The 24260-nt window shown below is 38.3% G+C and overlaps 1 protein-coding gene and 1 long non-coding RNA gene across 9 annotated transcripts in view; one reads left to right on the top strand and one right to left on the bottom strand.

Annotated features, from left to right (window-relative positions):
• Nucleotides 1-14273, top strand: part of LOC139759930 (uncharacterized) — a 23895-nt gene extending 9622 nt beyond the window's left edge. For both annotated transcript variants that reach the window (XR_011715170.1, XR_011715169.1), the window contains one exon: nucleotides 9721-14273. This is a non-coding gene — a long non-coding RNA (uncharacterized lncRNA). The remainder of the gene's footprint in view (nucleotides 1-9720) is intronic.
• The window catches only part of LOC139759926 (beta-glucuronidase-like), a 46383-nt gene continuing 24370 nt past the window's right edge, over nucleotides 2248-24260 (bottom strand). For 2 of the 7 annotated variants that reach the window (XM_071682559.1, XM_071682558.1), the window contains exons 11-14: nucleotides 24060-24144; nucleotides 15078-15254; nucleotides 14281-14419; nucleotides 2248-5541 (exon numbers count right to left, since the gene is read on the bottom strand). In XM_071682559.1, the coding sequence (XP_071538660.1) occupies nucleotides 5375-5541; nucleotides 14281-14419; nucleotides 15078-15254; nucleotides 24060-24144 (568 nt within the window). In that variant the 3' untranslated portion in view covers nucleotides 2248-5374. Of the gene's footprint in view, nucleotides 5542-8271; nucleotides 9364-14280; nucleotides 14420-15077; nucleotides 15255-19271; nucleotides 19357-20161; nucleotides 20244-24059; nucleotides 24145-24260 lie in introns of those variants that run through there. The other 5 variants (XM_071682555.1, XM_071682554.1, XM_071682560.1 and 2 more) reach the window with 4 other exon arrangements.

The raw sequence follows: 24260 nt of genomic DNA, 5'->3' as shown, positions 1-24260 counted from the left end.
TTGCGAGATAGCGCAAGGAAACAGACAAAAGAATGGCCCAACCTACCCACAAACATGTGTATATACATACACATCCACACACGCACATATACACACCTATACATTTCAAAGTATACATGTATATATACATACACAGACATATACATTTATACACATGTACATAATTCATACTTGCTGCTTTTATTGATTCCACTCGCCACCCCGCCACACATGAAATGACAACCCCCCGCACACGCACGAGGTAGCGCTAGGAAAAGACAACAAAGGCCACATACGTTCACACTCAGTCTCTAGCTGTCATGTACAATGCACCGAAACCACAGCTCCCTTTCCACATCCAGGCTCCACAAAACTTTCCATGGTTTACCCCATACACTTCACATGCCCTGGTTCAATCCATTGACAGCACATCGACCCCGGTATACCACATCGTTCCAATTCACTCTATTCCTTGCACGCCTTTCACCCTCCTGCATGTTCAGGCCCCGATCGCTCAAAATATTTTTCACTCCATCCTTATACCTCCAATTTGGTCTCCCACTTCTCCTCATTCCCTCCACCTCTGACACATACATCCTCTTTGTCAATCTTTCCTCACTCATTCTCTCCATGTGACTAAACCATTTCAATACACCCTCTTCTGCTCTCTCAACCACACTTTTTATTTCCACACATCTCTCTTACCCTTTCATTACTAACCCGATCAAACCACATTACACCACATATTGTCCTCAAACATCTCATTTCTAACACATCCACCCTCCTCCGCACAACCCTATGTATAGCCCACGCCTCGCAACCATATAACATTGTTGGAACCAATATTCCTTCAAACATAACCATTTTTGCTTTCTCGCCTTCCACGCATTTTTCCAACGCTCCCAGAACTTTCGCCCCCTCCCCACACTGTGACTGATTTCCACTTCCATGGTTCCATCCTCTGCCAAATCCACTCCCAGATATCTAAAACACTTCACTTCTTCCAGTTTTTCTCCTTTCAAACTTACCTCCCAATTGACTTGTCCCTCAACCCTACTGTACCTAATAACATTTGCTCTTGTTCACATTTACTCTCAGCTTTCTTCTTTCACACACTTTACCAACCTCAATCACCAGCTTCTGTAGTTTCTCAGCCGAATCAGCCACCATTGCCCTATCATCAGCGAACAACAACTGACTGACTTCCCAAGCCCTCTCATCCACAACAGACTGCACTGCCCCTCTCTCCAAAACTCTTCCATTCACCTCCCTAACAAATTAAACAACCATGGAAACATCATGCACCCCTACCGCTAACTGACATTCACTAAGAACCAATCACTTTCCTCTCTTCCTATTCGTACACATGCCTTACATTCTCGATAAAAGATTTTCACTGCTTCTAACAACTTGCTTCCCACACCATATACTCTTAATACCTTCCACAGAGCATCTCTATCAACTCTATCATATGCCTTCTCCAGGTCCATAAATACTACATACAAATCCACTTGTTTTTCTAAGTATTTCTCACATGAGCCAAGTACACAGACAAAGAAATCTGTGCTTATTACTAATAACTGAAGTACTGTACTATCTTCTTGCCTCTTGCAAATGCTTTGTTAGATTTCTGTTGTTCTGTCATTTGGATAAGATGAGGACTTTTTTTTTTTGTTCTACCCTTTCATGTTTCACACCACTTTCATCTTACAGACTTGAATGTGACACTGTCAAATGATTCTTTTAAACAAATGTAGAGTATGATAGCTTTATTTCGTGCAGTAATTTGTGAACATTTCTGGTTGAAATACTTGAGATTATGTGGATCATATTCGTCTGAAGCAGCTCGATATTAATGGATTTGGCTGTATTTCTATTAACCACTAAATGTGGTTCTATACTTTTTGCCCCTTTCTCTTAAGGGAAAGGATACGACAAATGGTATGAATGCTAATGCTAGAGTGGGACCATTGCTTGAGTGTTAATATTATGCATTCTTTCCACTGTTGTAGGGTTTGACCTTTTACCTGCTACTTTTCTAATTTTAGGCAAATTTGGTGAAATGTAAAATTCATGAAATATGCTGCCCTTCTCTGAGGTTTTGCTTTTTGGTCCTCTATTAATTCCAGTAAAAGCTTGTTTTCTTCAATACATGTTAACACTGCGTGATATCTTAATACTTTCTCATCAGTATGGTGGAAAGGCATTAATACAGAACATCAAAACTACACTTGTGGATAAAGGTTTCAGGTTAATATTCATACAAAATTGTCAAAATAATCTGTTTCTTTACAAAATCAAAATACCAATGAACTTGATCCTAACAAATGGATGTTCTTGTCATACAACTAACAATCAAGATTTTGAATTAATAAATTCTAGATATTCAAAACTCTAGGTAACAAGTCTCATTCCCTGAATTTCCAAGATTCATTTTGATGATATCACAAATAATTAAGGATCTTATAATGGTCATAGATAAAATGGTGGTTAATGAGGTCCTGGTAACTCAGTACGAATGAAATAGTAGATGGTAGGTAGCCACTGGCCAGGGAGGTATTTTATTAGTTCCACCTGCCTGACTATCATGAGGGTTAATGATGGCTGCGTTGAGCCAGGACTATAGTGGTTATCCAATTGCACTCCTTTGACTTATCAGTCTTTTCTTTCTGCCTAGCCCACTCATGTCTTGCTGGCATTCTGTCCACTGACATCCAGTCTCTCCTTGTTACACATAACACTTAACTTGCACAACTCTTTCTTGATAACTCTAAATTTTCCTGTAGAGTACTTATGTGTAAGTCCTGCTTTTTGGCAAAATGTTTGGAGGTATAAATAGAACTAACAGGTAGGAACATTAGTTAGTAGCCTCTAGCAACACTGTGCTAGAGTTACCCTTTGCCAGTAGCCTCTTAAGGGCAAGGTACTTAAGGCTGAAAAAGCAGCACTGGAGTTTAACAGTTATTAAGACTTCTGCTATGGCCACCAGCCTGAGGGAGTTCTTAAAGGGAATGGGCATCAGAGACACAGATAGATAATAGATAGAAGGACTAATGAAGTATCTTATTAATGAAATGTTTTATAGTGAAAGATTCATACAACCTAAACACAAAATTTATTAATTTCATACTAAGTAGGCAGCTAAAGACTATGGAGGTATATTACCTGGGTATCATGAGGATTATTGATGGCTGCATGGTAAGGCAGCATTTCAGTGATTATCAAGTTATGTTTTCCTGACTCAAGTAAGTGTCTTTTCTTTCTGCCTCACACACACATGGACTATTGGCATTCTGTCCACAAACAAAAGTTTCTTTTTGTCACACAAAACACTTAACTCATGCAGCTCATTCTTCGTAACTATAGATTTTCCTGTGGTGAGTTCTATACACTAGCCCAGCCTTTGGCAAAATGCTAGGAGCAATAAACAATGCAGTAGGTAGGAACATTTAGTCCGAAGCATAAGGTAGAAGTTGGTAGGAACATTAGGCAGAAGCATTAGGTGGTAGTCATCACCAGAAACATTAGGAAGGAGCCTCTGCAGACACTATGCTCGAGCTGCCCACTACCAGTGGCCTGTAAAGGATAAGCCACTAAAGGTTAAGAAATGGCACTTGAGTTCACTAGTCATGGAGACTCCAGTGCTGTGGCCACCCCTCTGAGGGAGTTCCGAAGGGAATAGGCTTCAGATAGATAGAAGATAGAATATTCAACAAGGCTTCAGATAGATAGATAGAATATTCAACACATAAGAAGCCTATCTAGAATAATAGATTGATAGAGTATTCAGCATGTAAGAAGCCTATCTGAAAGTTCTAAAGCATAACAATAGTTTTTAATAATATTACCCAGCTTTGATAGCAAAATCTGGTATAGCTGTTGACCCTAACTGCTTCATGTATCAGTTAAAGTACATGCAACCATTCTTAAAGCTGTCAAACATTTCTGACTTGCAGAAGCAGTGTACAAATAAAAACCAATATATGCATCATAACTTCTCATTAAATATTCTCATTACAACCATAGCAAGAATAATCCAATCAAATCAACCAAAATCACGTAAAAACAACTATATCCAGAGCACCAATCCATACAACGGCGTATTGTTTTGCTTATCCTGATCATGAAATAATCGAAGTTGCACATAACAAATAGGTACACAAGAGAACAGCTATAATTTAAAAGTAACAAAACATCATTCACAACATGTTGACATGCTACCTCCACTTAATTTTCTGTTTCTGAATTTTTAAACATAGCATTGGTACTTACTGTTACTATATGAGATCAACTTTTCATTGCTGTGATACATGATCACAGTGTTAAAAACTAACTCATTTATTGTTAAGTTGTCTAATCCTGATTTTTCTAAAGCAATTATAATAAAGTTTAACAAAGGTATATTTGTACATATACTGAAAACACAACCATAAACCTTTAATTGCAAAGCCAAGTTTTCAGTCAGAACACAGTAGATTTTATCATCAAGGATGTCCCACATTAAGGTCGATATATGACAGCTTTGTCTATCATTTGTAAGACTTGGAAGCAGTGCATATTTATCCTCTCTTCTATTCATTAGAAATGGAAGCAGCACATCTTACCTCTTCTATTAATTAGAAATACATTCTTAAATTCTCGGTATGATTTCATTTGAGGGTTGGTACATTTAAAACTGTGCTCACAAATACTTCAATTGGTTATAAAAAATGTGGGTAGGAAGACAAAATAGACAAAATATAGTAAGAAGAAAAATAAGTAATCTTTGGCTTATGTTTCAAAATCATCATTCATGGTTTAGAGGAGACTACATAAGCTATCTTGACTTCAAAGATAACATTTTTACATAATCATCAGTCATGGTTCATAGGAGACTAAATATGCTATTTTGATTTCAAAGATAACTTATATGTTATCATCATCATGTCATAGCTCAGAGGAGACTATGTAAGCTATATCGATGTCAAAGATAACTTATACATGGGCAAAGAAGAAAACAAAAAATACGCTACTTAAGCATCTAGTAAAAACTTAAATTGCTTTGCATATCATCACTGGTGGTGATCTTTCAAAATATGGCGAAATTACAATGAAATTTATTTATGGAATTTCGATCAATACTCAAAAGGAGCACAATAATCCCAGTAATCAGTGATAACATCTATCAATATTCACCCAAAATCAAGGCACTCGTTCATATGACTGAAAGTTTGCTTTCTTGCAAAGTTCTGTGGTTGTACAAAATTAATCATTAAGCTTAGCTCCCTTTATTACCAATTTCATTCATTACTGTTTGTGCTTGTTTGCATTACAGATTACAAATAACAGCAAAATCATATAAAATGACAAATGCACAGAATTTAATCGACCTATTATACAGAAATAATTGTAACCTCTACCAATTAAAACTAAACGCCAGGCTTCCTACTCCCTCAGGAACAGTGACATTATTAAGCGTACGTGCAAGGGACCAATATCGTTTTCGCATCAGGTGGCCCGCCATCTTAGGCTGTCGAGCTCGTGTGAAAAGCCCCTTCATGCATGCACCAGGCCTGTTGTATTCTGGAAGAATTGAGAGTAGCGTTAACAGCTGACAGAGGTATATCCACTCGATTTCCCTTTTATTTGTTTGTAAATCTTGTTTCATTCCTTATCAAACTTGTCTTCATTTGGTTAAACCGAAATGACTTATTATCACATATCAGACCAAAAATATGTCTCGATTCTTTACATCTCTCCAAAGTTATGGTACAATTTCTTGTCAGTAGTGTGCAATGTTATCCTTGCTAAATGATATTCTTAAACATCTTATAATATGCCTGGTTGAACACTACACAGCCACTAAGATAATCATCAAAAGAAGTTTCCTGCTCTTTTAGGATTACAGTGCATAGTATTTACTGTTAACTCGTCTCACATACTTGCATTTTCCTTTTTTGGTCGCCTTATGTGACACTGTATTATTCAGTCATAATGTCTAGGAAGCATAAGTAATAAGATTGAAGAAAAGTTTACTTCTCCAATTGAGCCAGGCTATAAGTTGTTACTTTTGTGTAAAACGTAAAAAATTCAGTTGAATTCAGGGGTAAAAGAAGGCATTTCCTTAGAAATACAATTCATTATGTACTTTACATTTTTACTAGAAAACAAGAATAATTCATTGTGAAAACTAAAGGAAAATGGTAAAAAATCCAAAATGGGTCCTACCCTCTACAAGCACATATCCTTACTAGTTATACGGGTTTTACAAGAAATTGGACTAAAAAGGCATTGAATGTAATGTTAATATAAAGGTTAAAACCTTTAATTTGTTTATGGATGGGGTTGTTAGGGAGGTGAATGCAAGAGTTTTGGAAAGAGGGGCAAGTATGCAGTCTGTTGTGGATGAGAGAGCTTGGGAAGTGAGTCAGTTGTTGTTCGCTGATGATACAGCGCTGGTGGCTGATTCATGTAAGAAACTGCAGAAGCTGGTGACTGAGTTTGGTAAAGTGTGTGTAAGAAGAAAGTTAAGAGTAAATGTGAATAAGAGCAAGGTTATTAGGTACAGTAGGGTTGAGGGTCAAGTCAATTGGGAGGTAAGTTTGAATGGAGAAAAGCTGGAGGAAGTGAAGTGTTTTAGATATCTGGGAGTGGATCTGGCAGCGGATGGAACCATGGAAGCGGAAGTGAATCATAGGGTGGGGGAGGGGGCGAAAATTCTGGGAGCCTTGAAGAATGTTTGGAAGTCGAGAGCATTATCTCGGCTATGGATAGAGTTGTGCACAGGAGGGTGGATGTGCTGGAAATGAGATGTTTGAGGACAATATGTGGTGTGAGGTGGTTTGATCGAGTAAGTAATGTAAGGGTGAGAGAGATGTGTGGAAATAAAAAGAGTGTGGTTGAGAGAGCAGAAGAGGGTGTTTTGAAATGGTTTGGTCACATGGAGAGAATGAGTGGGGAGGGATTGACCAAGAGGATATATGTGTCAGAGGTGGAGGGAACGAGGAGAAGTGGGAGACCAAATTGGAGGTGGAAAGATGGAGTGAAAAAGATTTTGAGTGATCGGGGCCTGAACATGCAGGAGGGTGAAAGGCGTGCAAGGAATAGAGTGAATTGGAACGATGTGGTATACCGGGGTCGACGTGCTGTCAGTGGATTGAACCAGGGCATGTGAAGCGTCTGGGGTAAACCATGCAAAGTGTGTGGGGCCTGGATGTGGAAAGGGAGCTGTGGTTTCGGTGCATTATTACATGACAGCTAGAGACTGAGTGTGAACGAATGGGGCCTTTGGTGTTTTTCCTAGCGCTACCTCGCACACATGAGGGGGGAGGGGGTTGTTATTCCATGTGTGGCGGGATGGCGATGGGAACAAATAAAGGCAGACAGTATGAATTATGTACATGTGTATATATGTATATGTCTGTGTGTGTATATATATGTGTACATTGAGATGTATAGATATGTATATTGTGCGTGTGTGGACATGTATGTATATACATGTGTATGTGGGCGGGTTGGGCCATTCTTTTGTCTGTTTCCTTGCGCTACCTCGCTAACGCGGGAGACAGCGACAAAGCAAAATAAATTATAAATAAATAAAAATAAAGGTTAAAACCCTCTCTCATATACATATTTAGAGAACAGGAAATGTTTATACCTCTGATGCCTGTTCCCAACTAAAACTCCCTCACAGGAGAGGCCATGCTAACAGTCTCTCCATAACTAAAGAAGTGCTACTTCTAAGCCTGTAGTGCCTCACTCTTAACAGGCCACTGTCAGAGGGCAACTCTAGGTTGTGCCTAATGTTCCTACCTACTACTACTGCCCAATGCTCCTTCCTAAATGTTCATGCCTACTACTTCTATCTACTCCTACTACCATTTTGCCAAATGGTAGTGGTGTACATGTGCTAGCCCTACCATTTTGCGAAATGGTAGGGCTAGCACATGTACACCACTGGAAAATCTAAAGTTGTGAAGAATGAGCTGTGTCAGTCAAGTGCTATGTATGACAAGTAGAGATTTATGTTTGTGGATAGAATGCCAGTAGTCTACATATGGGTGAGGCAGAAGATTGCAACTTGATAACCACTAAAGTGCTAGGTCACTCCCTCCCAGTGCTGAGGCAAGAAGTATTGGTATCATACCTCTCTGGTCATTGGCTGTCAATAACTAAATATCATTGATGGAAATGACAGCAGGTCTTGTCAATATTATTTTAGTACTTTTCAGAACAAATTTCAATTCCTTTCCTCTTTCAGTTATTCTGATAGTTAATGTCACTTATGTTCAAGGAATGAATGAAAAACAGAAATAATGTCTTCCTGGCATACATTCATATTAGTTTGTCATTTCCCACCCAAGCAAAGTTTACATTTTATAATAGAATTCAATTATATAGATGAAAAATGATAAATACAATCATTATTGATATCACACTCCATAAGCATTTAGCAAAATTTTAATTAAATCAATATCTAATATGATTCTCTCCCTAATGACTAAAACACAGAATGCACTTCACCAAACTATGCAGAAAATCAACCTTTTCTGCAGAGCAAATCATTTTCACATGGAAAAATATTTCCCAGTGCGAGTTCAATAACACCCTATCTCCTGATCCTATAACCAACAAGTCAGTCTACTTTGTATTCTACAATGTATATTACTGACCCCTATGATTTTGCTTAAATGGAAAATTTTCTTACTAAACCACTAATACCATTAGTTTCGTGTATGAGACAAAGACTTTACTATCTACAGGTCAAAATTCTACAGACAAAATGAATTAATAAGAAAGCCAGAACTAATTATGACTGTCAATGAAGGTTTTACAGAAAAAAAAATTCAATCTGCAATCAAGGTACACAAAAAAAATAAGGAAAACAGAAAGAAGGTTATAGCTATAGGATAACACAAATCCACTTACAAAAGAGAGTGTTCAGCATCTAGAATCATGAAAAACCACAAGATGTTTCACATTAGTATGAACAGAGCTTAATCAAATATATTCAGATAATCATATAGACAACAGTAAACAGCATGAGTTAACATAAAAACATTCATCTTTATCTCATAACTTCATATTCAAACTTTAATTGAGCATTAAAAATCCTACAACTTGCCATTCGAGTCCTCCGCTTAAGTATAATGCACTTCACATTCATACTCAACTAATCTTTTGGTTATTCCAAATGCTGACTTACACTACACTGACTACTCATGTATATTTGCTAAAAATCATTGTTTTCAGACATCAAACTCGTAAAACAAAGAGGAATTTGATCAGCAATTAATGAAATATTGGCAACTTTGTGGTAATGATACCGAAGCACATGAGCAGCCATTTTGGGTTGCCGGTTACGGGTGAATATTCCTTTCTTGTTTCCTGCTGCACGTGTATGACCTACAGATTTCAAAAAAAAAAATATATATATATATATATATATATATATTTACATTGAGTAGTTTTTTAAATCAAATATGCATTGAGTAGTTTTTAAATCAAGACACAAATCAGCATAACAACAGAATCAACAAAGACAAACATGAGGAATTCTGGGAAAAATAAGAAACAAATATCATGATTCCAACTTGTGCCACTGCTAAGTATAAATGAAATATAAAATTTCAAGATAACATTTAAGTCTTTAAGACCTCCAACTAATAAATATTTTTTGGGCCCATTTGATCTGAAATCAACTGCTAAATATTTTCTATGCTCATCTGATCTGAAATCTTGAACTCATTCTCTTCCATACAGTTCTGCTGGACATGTAATTCTACTGACAAGCAAGATAATATCCCATCACTACAAGTGAACATGTCCCTGAACCAACACAGTCATCAGCTGTCAACTGATGCTACTGGTGTGACATCTACATTCACACCACTGAACTTTCCCAATGGCTACAGTCATCAAGTACATAATTGAATCTATCCTAGCAAAATGGTATTACCATGCAGTTAATTTCATTCAAAAAAAGCCTCAAATAAACACCCAAAAGATCAACCCAGTACTTACCCGATGGATTGATATGAAAGCAACTTCAACAGATATTGAGGATAGAGATCTCTCTTCTATTAATTAATTTCTGGATAAAGATACATGTGATTTCAGGCACAAGCAGTGTGCCAAAAATCTTACATGACAAAATGAGAGGATTTAAATGGTGTAATAGAAGAGGTGAGGCTTCACTGAAAACTTTAGGGCAGGGAAGTGTTTTAGATATCTGGGAGCGAACATGGCAGTGAACGGAATCACGGAAACTGAAGTAACCCATGGGGAGAGTGAGGGGGGCAAAACTATTAGGTGCAGTAAGGAATGTGTGTAAAGAGGTCATTGCCTTTAAGGGTAAAGATGGATATGTTTGACAGTATAGTAGTTCCATCAATGCTGTATGGATGCAAGAATTGGGCCTTAGATAATGTAAAGAATAGGGTGAATGTGTTGGAAACGAAATGTTGGAGGACAATATGAGGTATGAGAAGATTCATAGAATTACAAAATGGTAGGGTAAGACGGAGGTGTGGTAGTCAGAGGAGTATGCATGAAAGAACTGAAGAGGACATATGGAAAGGATTTGAAAAAAGGATTACTAAGAGGGTATAAAAATGAGAATAGGAACACGAACAATGAAAAGGGGTAAGCCAAGGAGGTGAAAAGATGGGAGTGAAAGGTGCTTTGAAGGCTTGGAGGATGGAAATGCAAGAGGGTGCAAGACGTTCAATGGATGGAGCGATGTGGCCTACAGAAAATGACATGCTGTCAGAAGACTGAAACAAGGCATATGAAGTGGTTGCAAGAATCCACGAAGAGGTCTTTGAAGCCTGATTATGGATGAGGGCTCTGATTTTGGTGCATTATATGTAACAGCTAAAGAATGATGGGGAGCAAGTGAGGCCATTTCTTCATCGAGACCTGGCACTACCTTACTGATGTGGGAAGGCGTGAACAATTATGAAAAAATAATAATAATAATATTTCCTATGAGCTCATCTTTCTTGCCTCAGTGAGGTACCACCAAGAAAAAAATTCACAGAATAATCCTTGCTTAGTTCCATTTTGAAAAGAGATAATATAGGAAGGGAGGATTTCCAGCCAGCACGTATGCCCCTCCAACTCGCTAGCCATGACATAAGGAGATAAATGGGCAGTTATCTTCCTCTTAATATCCTCAGGGATTAATGGATAAATAATAATTTGTGTTCATATTTGTTTGCCATATCCTACATAGCAACACAGTACAAGGAACATTTGAAGAATGGTAACATTTTCTCAGCCACTCTCTAGCTCTTACATATAATGCATCAAAACCAGAGCCCCATATTCACAGCATAGCCCAACTGAACTTACCATGGTTTCTCTTGACCATTCAATTGCCTGGCTTAGGCTATTAACAGCATATCACAACCTATACACAAATCATTCTGATTCACCCTCCAACACATGCCTCACAGTCTCTTTCAAGTTCAGACCAATCAAAGTATCTTTAACTCTTGACCTACTATTCCTCAGTTTTTTGTTCCCTCCACTTCCAACACATATACACCCTCCCATTCAGCCTCTCATTCATCCACTCTCTGTGTCCAAACCATTTCAGCACACTCTCTTCAACTCATCTTACTACCACACCTCTCTCTTACCCAATCATCTCTACTGTCGACACTTTTCACTCTATAGCTGTCCTCAAAAATTTAATTTTCAACATGCCCACCCTCTTCTGTACATTTTGACCTGGGGCCAATGCCTCACATCCATAAAACACTGCAGGGATTATTATACCACTAAACATACGCACTTTTCCTTTCACTGATAGTGACCTTCCTTCCACACTCTCCTCTGTACCCAGTATCTAATCCCTCACAATCATCCTATGACTAACTTCAGCTTCCATGGTTCCTTCCATTGCCATATCCATTCCCAGAGATTTAAAACATTCAATTCCCTCTAGGTTTTCTCCATTCAAACTCACACTCCAAATTCCCTGTCTCATTTCCCTGATAAATTATTATATTAACCTTGCATTTATTCACATAAACACTCAGCTTTCTCTTTTCACATACTCTCCCAAACTCAGAAACCTGCTACTACAGTTTCTCACTCAAATCTGCCATCTGGGCAACTGACTTGCCTCCCAGGCCCCCACAAACCCCAACAGACTTCATACATGCCCCTCTCTCTAACACCCTTACATTCACCTCCCTCACCACCCCATCCATACACAGAATAAACAGCCATGGTAACATCTGGAAATTCACCCTCTTCTCTTTCTCACTGGACACAAATACCTTGCTCTCTTGATAAAAACTCCTCACTTCTTCTAAAAGAGCTCCTCCCACACCATATACTCACAACGCTTTTCACAAAGCACAATATTCTTTTAAGCAAACACCTCATCCACATATCCTCTAGGACTCCTGAAGCCCCTTTGTTCCAGTTTTGAATTATGATAAATTTCTTTCTGTACTTGGATCAAGTATGAAAAAAAAATTATTATCATTAGTAGTAGTAGTAGTGGTAGTAGTATATTACCTGCAATACCCACCTGCATATTGGGAGGGTTAGTGGTGGCTGCAAAGTCAGCCAGCACTTCAGGACCCAAGTACCTGTCTTTTCTTTCTGCCTTAACCATACATGAACTACTGACATTCTATCCACAAATATACAATCTCTCCTTGCTACACTTGACAACATTTAGCACAAACAACTCATTCTTTGTAATTAGATTTTCCTGCTGAGAGCACTATGCACTAGCCCTGCCTTTTTGCAAAATGGTAGGAGCTATAAACAAAATAAAGTAGAAACATCAGTCAGGAGCATTAGGTATGAGTAGTTGATAGAAACATAAGACTGGAGCATTAGGTTAAAAGTCGCAGGTTGGAACATTAGGTAGAAGTAGTGCTTTTATACATTAAAGAACACCTATTTCTATATAATTTCAAGCAGCCTATTCATGCTTTTATAAATTCTAACAGCTGGTTTGTCTATGTCCTGTTCTCTCAATAAAATATGCAAATTAAACTATAATCTGGCCTGAGTCCTTCAATCATGAGACATGTTTCTTGGTTTATCCCTATGTCACTGTGGTCTGTCAGCACAGTTTCTTAAGCTACATAAGATTCCCTTTAGCAATAATTATGATGAACACAAAAATGGTAAAATTAAAGGCAAAAGAAATGATACCAAAAAGCTATATCAGCACAAGTAATATCAATTCATTGCCTTTACTATGAATACTCGGACAAATAACAGTGGGCCCTTCAACATGTAAAGCTTCTAGTATACATAAACATGCAAATTCATGAATTGACAAATAAACTCAACACTATGAAAAGAACAAACTTATTTTGCCACTTCAGGGATTTTGACTAGAGATGACATTGTAAACAACCACTTCGAGTACAGCAATTAGCTTCTAACTTCATCCTTTCCATAAGGTAAGTGACCACTACACACAGCAAACCAACTGGCTCTATAGTTAGATATGCCTATCTTGAGAAAACACAAAGGCCTCAAGAAATGTTCATTCAAAACAGAATGAGAGGGTAGAAGGAATGGGAACTAAGTTGTTGCTCACACAGATCTGTCTACTGTAAGATGATGATTTTTCATACTTTAAAACCTACATTCCTTAACTACGGTCAAAGCCCTACATGCATCCACAAGCATACCCACAAGGAGGAGGAGGGACCTTAAGAAAATCCTAATGAAAATTGTAAGAAAAAAGAAACCCTTAATAATAACTTGGCCTTCTCTGTGGATAAACCATATCAAAGCAAAGGTATGTATCATTTACAGAAGTATTACTGAAAGCCATAAAGTCCCTTTAGTGATTCAAACAAGATTCCTATAGAAAGTCTCATTGGAAGGCACTTGTTTGCAATATACACTAGATACGTACAGCTTGTAAAAGATGAAGCTAGTGAATTCTGGTAAGCCCCAACTTCAGTGACATTGATTTCTTCTTTTTGTAAGTTCACAGATTTTCTCTCTAGTGTTCACACATTCAGAGTATGGAAAACAAGGATATATGATTTGCCCAGAATAAATAAGAACCCACCAATTATTTGGCAAGGTTTGAGTTTTGGATGGCTTTTAATTGCAGGAACAAAGGAGTTTAACTTAGGAAAATGGTTAATCCGCAACTTGTAAAAAAATAGAAGCTATTACTTAAAGATTTAAACCAGTCTCAAATGAAAAGCTCTCATTGACTTGCCACTTGAAGAACATCATCCATTCTCTTTGGTAGTTTACCTTTAGTTTAATGACTTTCTTGGCCCCTAAGAAAATTAAAGAAATAGAAAATACATTCATACTTACCCTGTGGTGTGGCAAAATCAGCAAAATTCCAAATCATCTCCCCAACAAAATATCCTCTACTTCGGAGTTCATCAAATGCTTCAAAATTCTGCACCATCAGTTCAGCCTGATATTCCTCAGTCCATGTGAATGCAGGGTCCTATAAAACAACACAAAATCCCTAATACATATCCAAAGAAAAATCTCTAAATCAGGTATAATTACTAGTCAAAATCTAGTTTACAAATATACATTCATTGGCATTACAATACAATGCACATTAGCAATACAAGATAAAATTCCATTACTGATTACACATATATGCTACATACCTATGTATGTATGTGTGGCAAACCTACAATGGAGGGAGGATGGGAAAGTAAAATCGCTTATTTCATTAGAACATTTGATTGAGAATAATAAATAATAATGATCAACAGATCTAATGAAGGTGTGGCTTTGACTTAAGGCAGGTGGAGAACCCTTAAGCTAACCTTTATCAGAAATTAAAAATGACATTTACAAACGAAAGTCCGATATTTATGAACAAATCTTCTTACACTTGGTCCATTTAAAAAAAAAAGCCCCATGTTTTACGTTACATTACAAAAACAATACTTGAAGCACTTATTGAGGAAATGATGATACAAGAAAAACCTTTTCCAAACACACTGGCTGTTGCACAATTTTTAATAAGTTAAAATGAAAAGGAGATTCAGTTCCACACACACTGGTAAGTTTGGAATCAATATATGTTACAACTAATAAAAAGTAATGCCTTAATCAAGCTTTAACAAGGATGATACGGAAACACTAACCATGTGAAAGCCAGGAATAGAACCAGCTCCATACTCTGAGATCATGACTGGTTTATTGTGGAGTGCATGCCACTCAGAAAACTCAGTGACTGTTTGTAGCTTGATAACTTCCAAGTGGCCTGTATCACCATACCAAGAGTAATACCGGTTCACCAAGATAACATCAAGGCTGCGTCCCTGGCGACCATAGGGAGATCCATTAATATTTGGTAAGCATTTTAGCTTCTTAACTACATGTGATTAATATAAGTCTGAATGCTCACTCCAGACCTACTAAATATGTTTCAATAATTGGTGCATGAATGCTTTTTAAAAGTCTTTATCTTGTTTTCAACAAAATTAATATAAGTCTGAATGCTCACTCCAGACCTACTAAATATGTTTCAATAATTGGTGCATGAATGCTTTTTAAAAGTCTTTATCTTGTTTTCAACAAAAATCTACTTCACAAATCAAGAGAAAATATCTGATTATGCATGCAGTTATATTCTACCTCTCACTTTTAAACAATCAAACAAATTCTATCTCACACTTTACACAATCAAACTAAGTTCACTAAATGCAACTCAAAACATAAGCACTTGTATTACATCTTTCTTTCTGTCATGCTTGTTAGCTGTTTCCTGCAGTAGTGAGGTATCATCAAAAACATACAAATGGGCATTGGAGAAAAAAAATCCTAATTTGGCACCTTCCTCTGATCCTTCATCTTGAAAGTAATAATATAGGAGAGGAGGATCTTCAGCATCCTGCTCCCACCCTTATTAGTCACCTTCTACAATACAAATGAGATACATTGTTAGTAACGGTGCAATTTGACTCTTTTTTTTTATCCAAAAAGAGCCTGTCAGTCATAAGGACCCAAGAAGTGCCACACTACAATACACACAAGATAAATGGTTAGTAACGGTGCAATTAGACTTTTTTTATCCAAAAAATGCCTGTCAGTCATAAGGACCCATAATGTGCCACACTAACGTGGACAATTTAACATGCTGTATTCTTCAGAATATTTTTCAAGTGTTCCTGTTAGGTCTTTATACTTAGTGTCATAGAAATGATTTGCAACTGAAATGCCTGAGGAAGGTTTGGCAAGTGTAAGCTTGTTGCAGAGACTGAGTATACTATACAGGATACAGTTAAGACATTACATGTTTCACAACTATCCATGATTATATCTTTTCTACCATAACACTAAAGTCAAGTCGATGGTAAAATGAAGTGATTACAAATCTAGTCATATACGAAGCTCATCTTATTTTTTGTTGATCTTTGCTCACCATTTCTGAAACTAGCAAGGTAGTGCCAGAAGCAGATAAAGAAATAGCCTCATTCACTTATGTCCATTATCTAGCTGTCATGTATAATGTAGGAAAACCACAGGCCCCTATCCAAAATCAGGCCTCATGGACTTCTCCTTGATTCCCCTGACTACTTCATATGCCCTAGTTCAGCCAAATGACAACATGTTATCCCCTATACATCACACTGCTCCAATGCAATATGTCTCATGCAAGCTTATACCCTGCTGCATGTCAAACACCTAAAATCATCTCCACTCCATTCTCCCATCTCCAGTTAAGTCTTTCCCTTCTCTTTGTCACCTTCACTTTTGACATATATACCCTCTACAAGTATCTAAACAACTTCAGCAAACCCTCTTCATCTTTCACATACTCCTCTTACTATGACATCTTTCTCTTAACGTGTCTTTTTCAATCACTCCTCCTCACACGACTTAATATTCTCAATTATTTAATTTCCAACACATCCATCCTCCTCTTTACTTTTTTGTCTCAGGCCCAAGCTTCACATCCATACAGAAACAACAGGACTACTATACCATCAAATATACCCACCTTTGCCCATATAGACATTGACCTCTCTTTCTATACATCCCTCAATGTGCCAAGGACCTATGGCTCACTATAGCTCCCATAGTTCCATTTGATGCCATATCCATTCCCAGGTATCTAAAGTGCCCCAGGACCTTCAAATTCTCTCCATTCAGATTCATACTCCAAAGAACCTTTTCCCCTTCACTGTTAAACCTGATAACCTTACTTTTATTCACATTTACTCTCTACTTTCACATTTCTTCCTTCACACCAGGACCCTTTTCATGAGGCTCCTGCAGCTTCAACACCACACAGCAATCAGTAGCAGGAAATTGATGGACCCCCTTTATTGAGAGGTTCCTCAACAAAGTTTTACAATGAAGATACAACCTCACTGAAGGTGAATTTCCACTCACAGTCTATCCTCAAGGACATCAAATCTAATAACACCATCATGATAATTCATTTGGTGAAATATAAATGGTCTGTGTATGAGAGCCTACAGTATCATTAAATGTGAAAATTACATAAAAAAAGGGTAATGGAATATAAAAAAAGAGGTCAAATTAATATTATTTCTATCAATCCATCTATCTATATCTATGATGACTATTCCTTTCTGGGACTCCCTCAAGGGGGTGGCCACTGCAATTGTCTCCGTGGTTAGTGAACTCCAGTGCTGCTTCTTAGCCTTTAGTGCCTCACCCTTGACAGACCACTGGCAGAGGGCAAGTCTAATGCAGTGTTATTTAGAGGAAAAAATAACATCACTGAGGTCTCAAAAAGGTTTCTTATATTTATTTATTTATTTATTTTGCTTTGTCGCTGTCTCCCGCGTTAGCGAGGTAGCGCAAGGAAACAGACGAAAGAATGGCCCAACCCACCCACATACACATGTATATACATACACGTCCACACATGCAAATATACATACCTATACATCTCAATGTACACATATATATACACACACAGACATATACATATATACACATGTACATAATTCATACTGTCTGCCTTTATTCATTCCCATCGCTACCCCGCCACACATGGAATAACAACCCCCCCCTCATGTGTGCGAGGTAGCGCTAGGAAAAGACAACAAAGGCCACATTCGTTCACACTCAGTCTCTAGCTGTCATGTAATAATGCACCGAAACCACAGCTCCCTTTCCACATCCAGGCCCCACAGAACTTTCCATGGTTTACCCTAAACGCTTCACATGCCCTGGTTCAATCCATTGACAGCACGTCGACCCTGCTATACCACATCATTCCAATTCACTCTATTCCTTGCACGCCTTTCACCCTCCTGCATGTTCAGGCCCCAATCACTCAAAATCTTTTTCACTCGATCTTTCCACCTCCAATTTGGTCTCCCACTTCTCGTTCCCTCCACCTCTGACACATATATCCTCTTGGTCAATCTTTCCTCACGCATTCTCTCCATGTGACCAAACCATTTCAAAACACCCTCTTCTGGTCTCTCAACCACACTCTTTTTATTTCCACACATCTCTCTTACCCTTACATTACTTACTCGATCAAACCCCCTCACACCACATATTGTCCTCAAACATCTCATTTCCAGCACATCCACCCTCCTGCGCACAACTCTATCCATAGCCCACACCTCGCAACCTATCCCTGGGGATAGGAGAGAAAGAATACTTACCAAACATTCCTCACGTGTCGTAGAAGGCGACTAAAGGGGACGGGAGAGGGGGACCAGAAACCCTCCCCTTCTTGTATTTTAACTTTCTAAAAGGGGAAAAAGGTTTCTTGCTTTCCTTATTCCCAAAATGAAAAATGTACAAAACTAACAAAGAAATTAATGACAGATATTCTGATAATGTGTTTCCAACATAAAGATAGCCTCAAACATACTCTGATTTCTGATGAAAATAGAGTGAACAAAAATTATGAAAGTGACATGTATACTCACATATAAAAGGCAAAATACAGTTTTGGAAAATGTAGCTCTTCCGCATGAAGTATTACTCAAATTCATATCTAACTGCATACATAAAAAGCTATAAGAATGATATGTGTGTAAACTGAAAATCACCAAATTAGTAAAAAGTTAACAGTTACTACAAACTAAACACTACAGTGCAAAAGTTCAATAAAATTCAACATGCTTATTATATGTAAAACATATCTTCAGCACTAAAGCATATATACTTTAAGCCAAAAATGTAATTCTATAAAGACTACACCATCTTGGTTACTAAATATATCAAGCAAGATCAAGCATATGACCAGCAAAGACAATTTTTTAACCATCTTTATATGACATGCACAAAAAAAGCAACTTCAAGCAGCAGCAGCAACCAAAACCACAAACAATAAGACTAACAGCTTGATCCTTTTCCTTTGGTCGATTAAGTACACATGTTACAGGTCGGGAGGAATCTTCAGATTTTGTAGCAGATACAACTTTGCTGGGGAACAAAAGAGCTATGCTGAAGCCAAACTATTATAAAAAGTAGATAAAAAAAGGAGTGAGTTGCCACCCCTCTCATCTTGCACCAACTATCCAACAAAACATTATTCTTTCTTGCATCCCTTTGGTCTTCTAACTCTCCTATAAACTTATTCTTTTCTACTTTCATTAACTTAAAAAAGAGGTAATACTATTATAAGCCATTTAAAAAAGAATTATGCCATTCATTTCCAAAGTAGGAAATCATGATCTACTCAGGATGTGAGCAGTGGGTGGAAGATGGAAATGTGATTGGTACCAGTATTACTACTTCCAACATATGACAAGCTTGTGAATTCATCTGCCAAAGACCATGTTCTACTTAATGCCAACTCACTTGGCATCAAAAACCAGTGAAGAAACACAAAAGAAATGGAAAGTTACAAAAAAGAAAATCAATTATACTGATCTTAAGAGAATTCATATACTTTCAATAACATTTCTCTAAAAGATTAACACTTTTCTACTAATTTCCTTGAATGAAACGTATGAAGTAGTAGTACATTCATAATGTCTATTTTGTAATCAGCATTAAGAAATTCTGGAGCTAATTACAAAAATTAGTGATGATCTAAGTTTGAATTTAAACAACATAAAATAATCTACAATACATATCTTTTCCCTTGGGGGTTAACATCAATTAACAAATCTACCAACAATCTAAATAGTACGTAAGCTAATACATCAGTCAGTGTGTGTCAGCAAGCCATCAGATATGCATGTAACAAGCTTCAAAAAGATGGAAGCCCCTCAAGGGCACCTACAGCAAATTCAAGCAAGCCCTGATTCAGCACGCAAGTCACAGGTCGTGTAGGATCTGCATCATGTGTGGCCTCTACAACTAACCTGAAGATCAATGATAATTGATTGTAACATACAAAGCCTGCACAAGTATTGTAAAAATAACCTACAAAATCTAGATGAATTACTCCTACAGCAAATGTGTACAGATGTATAAAAAACAAAAGGAAAATTATTATTATTATTATTTTGCTTTGTCGCTGTCTCCCGCGTTTGCGAGGTCGCGCAAGGAAACAGACGAAAGAAATGGCCCAACCCACCCCCATACACATGTATATACATACACGTCCACACACGCAAATATACATACCCATACATCTCAATGTACACATATATATACACACGCAGACACATACATATATACACATGCACACAATTCACACTGTCTGCCTTTATTCATTCCCATCGCCACCTCGCCACACATGGAATAACATCCCCCTCCCCCCTCATGTGTGCGAGGTAGCGCTAGGAAAAGACAACAAAGGCCACATTCGTTCACACTCAGTCTCTAGCTGTCATGCAATAATGCCCGAAACCACAGCTCCCTTTCCACATCCAGGCCCCACAGAACTTTCCATGGTTTACCCCAGACGCTTCACATGCCCTGATTCACTCCACTGACAGCACGTCGACCCCGGTACACCACATCAATCCAATTCACTCTATTCCTTGCACGCCTTTCACCCTCCTGAATGTTAAGGCCCCGATCACTCAAAATCTTTTTCACTCCATCTTTCCACCTCCAATTTGGTCTCCCACTTCTCCTCGTTCCCTCCACCTCCGACACATATATCCTCTTGGTCAATCTTTCCTCACTCATTCTCTCCATGTACCCAAACCATTTCAAAACACCCTCTTCTGCTCTCTCAACCACGCTCTTTTTATTCCCACACATCTCTCTTACCCTTACATTACTTACTCGATCAAACCACCTCACACCACATATTGTCCTCAAACATCTCATTTCCAGCACATCCATCCTCCTGCGCACAACTCTATCCATAGCCCACGCCTCGCAACCATACAACATTGTTGGAACCACTATTCCTTCAAACATACCCATTTTTGCTTTCCGAGATAATGTTCTCGACTTCCACACATTCTTCAAGGCTCCCAGGATTTTCGCCCCCTTCCCCACCCTATGATTCACTTCCGCTTCCATGGTTCCATCCACTGCCAGATCCACTCCCAGATATCTAAAACACTTTACTTCCTCCAGTTTTTCTCCATTCAAACTTACCTCCCAATTGACTTGACCCTCAACCCTACTGTACCTAATAACCTTGCTCTTATTCACATTTACTCTTAACTTTCTTCTTTCACACACTTTACCAAACTCAGTCACCAGCTTCTGCAGTTTCTCACATGAATCAGCCACCAGCGCTGTATCATCAGCGAACAACAACTGACTCACTTCCCAAGCTCTCTCATCCCCAACAGACTTCATACTTGCCGCTCTTTCCAAAACTCTTGCATTCACCTCCCTAACAACCCCATCCATAAACAAATTAAACAAAAAACAAAAGGCAAATGTGTGAATATATTCTTAATGACTTCTGCTAAGGAAGAAGTGTATAGCTTATCTATCTGTCTATTTAGGAAATAATTCTGCAAGTCATCCTGTCATGAGTGGGTGAAAAAGCTTATTCAATATTTTGACTGATAAGATATATATATATATATATATATATTGGTTCTCAGTGAATGTAGGTTTGCGGCAGGGGTGTGTGATGTCTCCATGGTTGTTTAATTTGTTTATGGATGGGGTTGTTAGGGAGGTGAATGCAAGAGTTTTGGAAAGAGGGGCAAGTATGAAGTCTGTTGGGGATGAGAGAGCTTGGGAAGTGAGTCAGTTGTTGTTCGCTGATGATACAGCGCTGGTGGCTGATTCATGTGAGAAACTGCAGAAGCTGGTGACTGAGTTTGGTAAAGTGTGTGAAAGAAGAAAGTTAGAGTAAATGTGAATAAGAGCAAGGTTATTAGGTACAGTAGGGTTGAGGGTCAAGTCAATTGGGAGGTAAGTTTGAATGGAGAAAAACTGGAGGAAGCAAAGTGTTTTAGATATCTGGGAGTGGATCTGGCAGCAGATGAAACCATGGAAGCGGAAGTGGATCATAGGGTGGGGGAGGGGGCGAAAATTCTGGGAGCCTTGAAGAATGTGTGGAAGTTGAGAACATTATCTCGGAAAGCAAAAATGGGTATGTTTGAAGGAATAGTGGTTCCAACAATGTTGTATGGTTGCGAGGCGTGGGCTATGGATAGAGTTGTGCGCAGAAGGATGGATGTGCTGGAAATGAGATGTTTGAGGACAATGTGTGGTGTGAGGTGGTTTGATCGAGTAAGTAATGTAAGGGTGAGAGAGATGTGTGGAAATAAAAAGAGCGTGGTTGAGAGAGCAGAAGAGGGTGTTTTGAAATGGTTTGGGCATATGGAGAGAATGAGTGAGGAAAGATTGACCACGAGGATATATGTGTCGGAGGTGGAGGGAACGAGGAGAAGTGGGAGACCAAATTGGAGGTGGAAAGATGGAATGAAAAAGATTTTGTGTGATCGGGGCCTGAACATGCAGGAGGGTGAAAGGAGGGCAAGGAATAGAGTGAATTGGATCGATGTGGTATACCGGGGTTGACGTGCTGTCAGTGGATTGAATCAGGGCATGTGAAGAGTCTGGGGTAAACCATGGAAAGCTGTGTAGGTATGTATATTTGCGTGTGTGGACGTGTATGTATATACATGTGTATGGGGGTGGGTTGGGCCATTTCTTTCGTCTGTTTCCTTGCGCTACCTCGCAAATGCGGGAGACAGCGGCAAAAAAAAAAAAAAAAAAATTTATTCCTTGGGGATAGGGGAGAAAGAATACTTCCCACGTATTCCCTGCGTGTCGTAGAAGGCGACTAAAAGGGAAGGGAGCGAGGGGCTGGAAATCCTCCCCTCTCTTTTTTTCTTTTTTTTATTTTCCAAAGGAAGGAACAGAGAAGGGGGCTGGATGAGGATGTTTCCTCAGAGGCCCAGTCCTCTGTTCTTAACGCTACCTCGCTGACGCGGGAAATGGCGAACAGTATGAAAGAAAGAAAGATATATATATATATATATATATATATATATATATATATATATATATATATATATATATATATATATATATATATTCTTTCTTTTAAACTATCCGCCATTTCCCGCATTAGCGAGGTAGCGTTAAGAAGAGAGGACTGGGCCTTTGTGGAATATCCTCACCTGGCCCCCCTCTGTTTCTTCTTTTGGAAAATTAAAAAAAAAAAAAAAAAAACGAGAGGGGAGGATTTCCAGCCTCCCGCTCCCTCCCCTTTTAGTCGCTTTTAGTAGCTTCAGTGAAATTCTGTAAAAACTTTTTTTTTCATACTTGTCCACCATTTCCCATATAGTAAGGTTGTGCCTAATCTGATCGCATCCACACCCTATCTGTCATGTATAATGCACTGAACTAACGCCTCTTATCCACACAAGCCCCACATACCTTTTTGTGGTTCCCCTGACCACTTCATATGCCCTAGTTCAACACTGACAGCAATGTGACCCTTGTATCCCACAACCTTGCACTTTATCTCATCCATACCACACACCACATACTGCAAAAATGAAGGAATGCTGGACAGTGTTGCTTGATTCCTAAAAAAAAAAAATAAAAAGTCTTGATAAAATCTCCATGATTATTTCACATTTCCACCACACACAGAGCCACTAAGAGATGATTAGGCTTGAACATCAAAATCAAAAGACCAAGCTGTAACATCGTAGTGTACAAAGCATCAAGAGCAACATGAAAGCCACAAAACATTCACTGCTTACTTAAAAGTACTGCAAATAATAATCCAATTTACATACAGCAAACTCCGAGTTCTTGTTATATGACAGAACACAAGTGACAGGTCTGGTTGGATCTGCTTCTTTTGTTGCATTGACCACATTGCTGTGAATATATTTCCACTTTACAGAGGTGATAAAGCTTCATAGTGTGCTTACAGTAGCTGCCTGCATTCAGAAAGCATCAAGGAAATTTACATGAAGTTCAGCTATTATTCACAT

Source organism: Panulirus ornatus, chromosome 34, assembly GCF_036320965.1.
Source record: "Panulirus ornatus isolate Po-2019 chromosome 34, ASM3632096v1, whole genome shotgun sequence".
NCBI lineage: Eukaryota > Metazoa > Arthropoda > Malacostraca > Decapoda > Palinuridae > Panulirus > Panulirus ornatus.
Note: the sequence above shows the minus strand (reverse complement) of the source record. Positions and strands in the feature narration are given on the sequence as shown.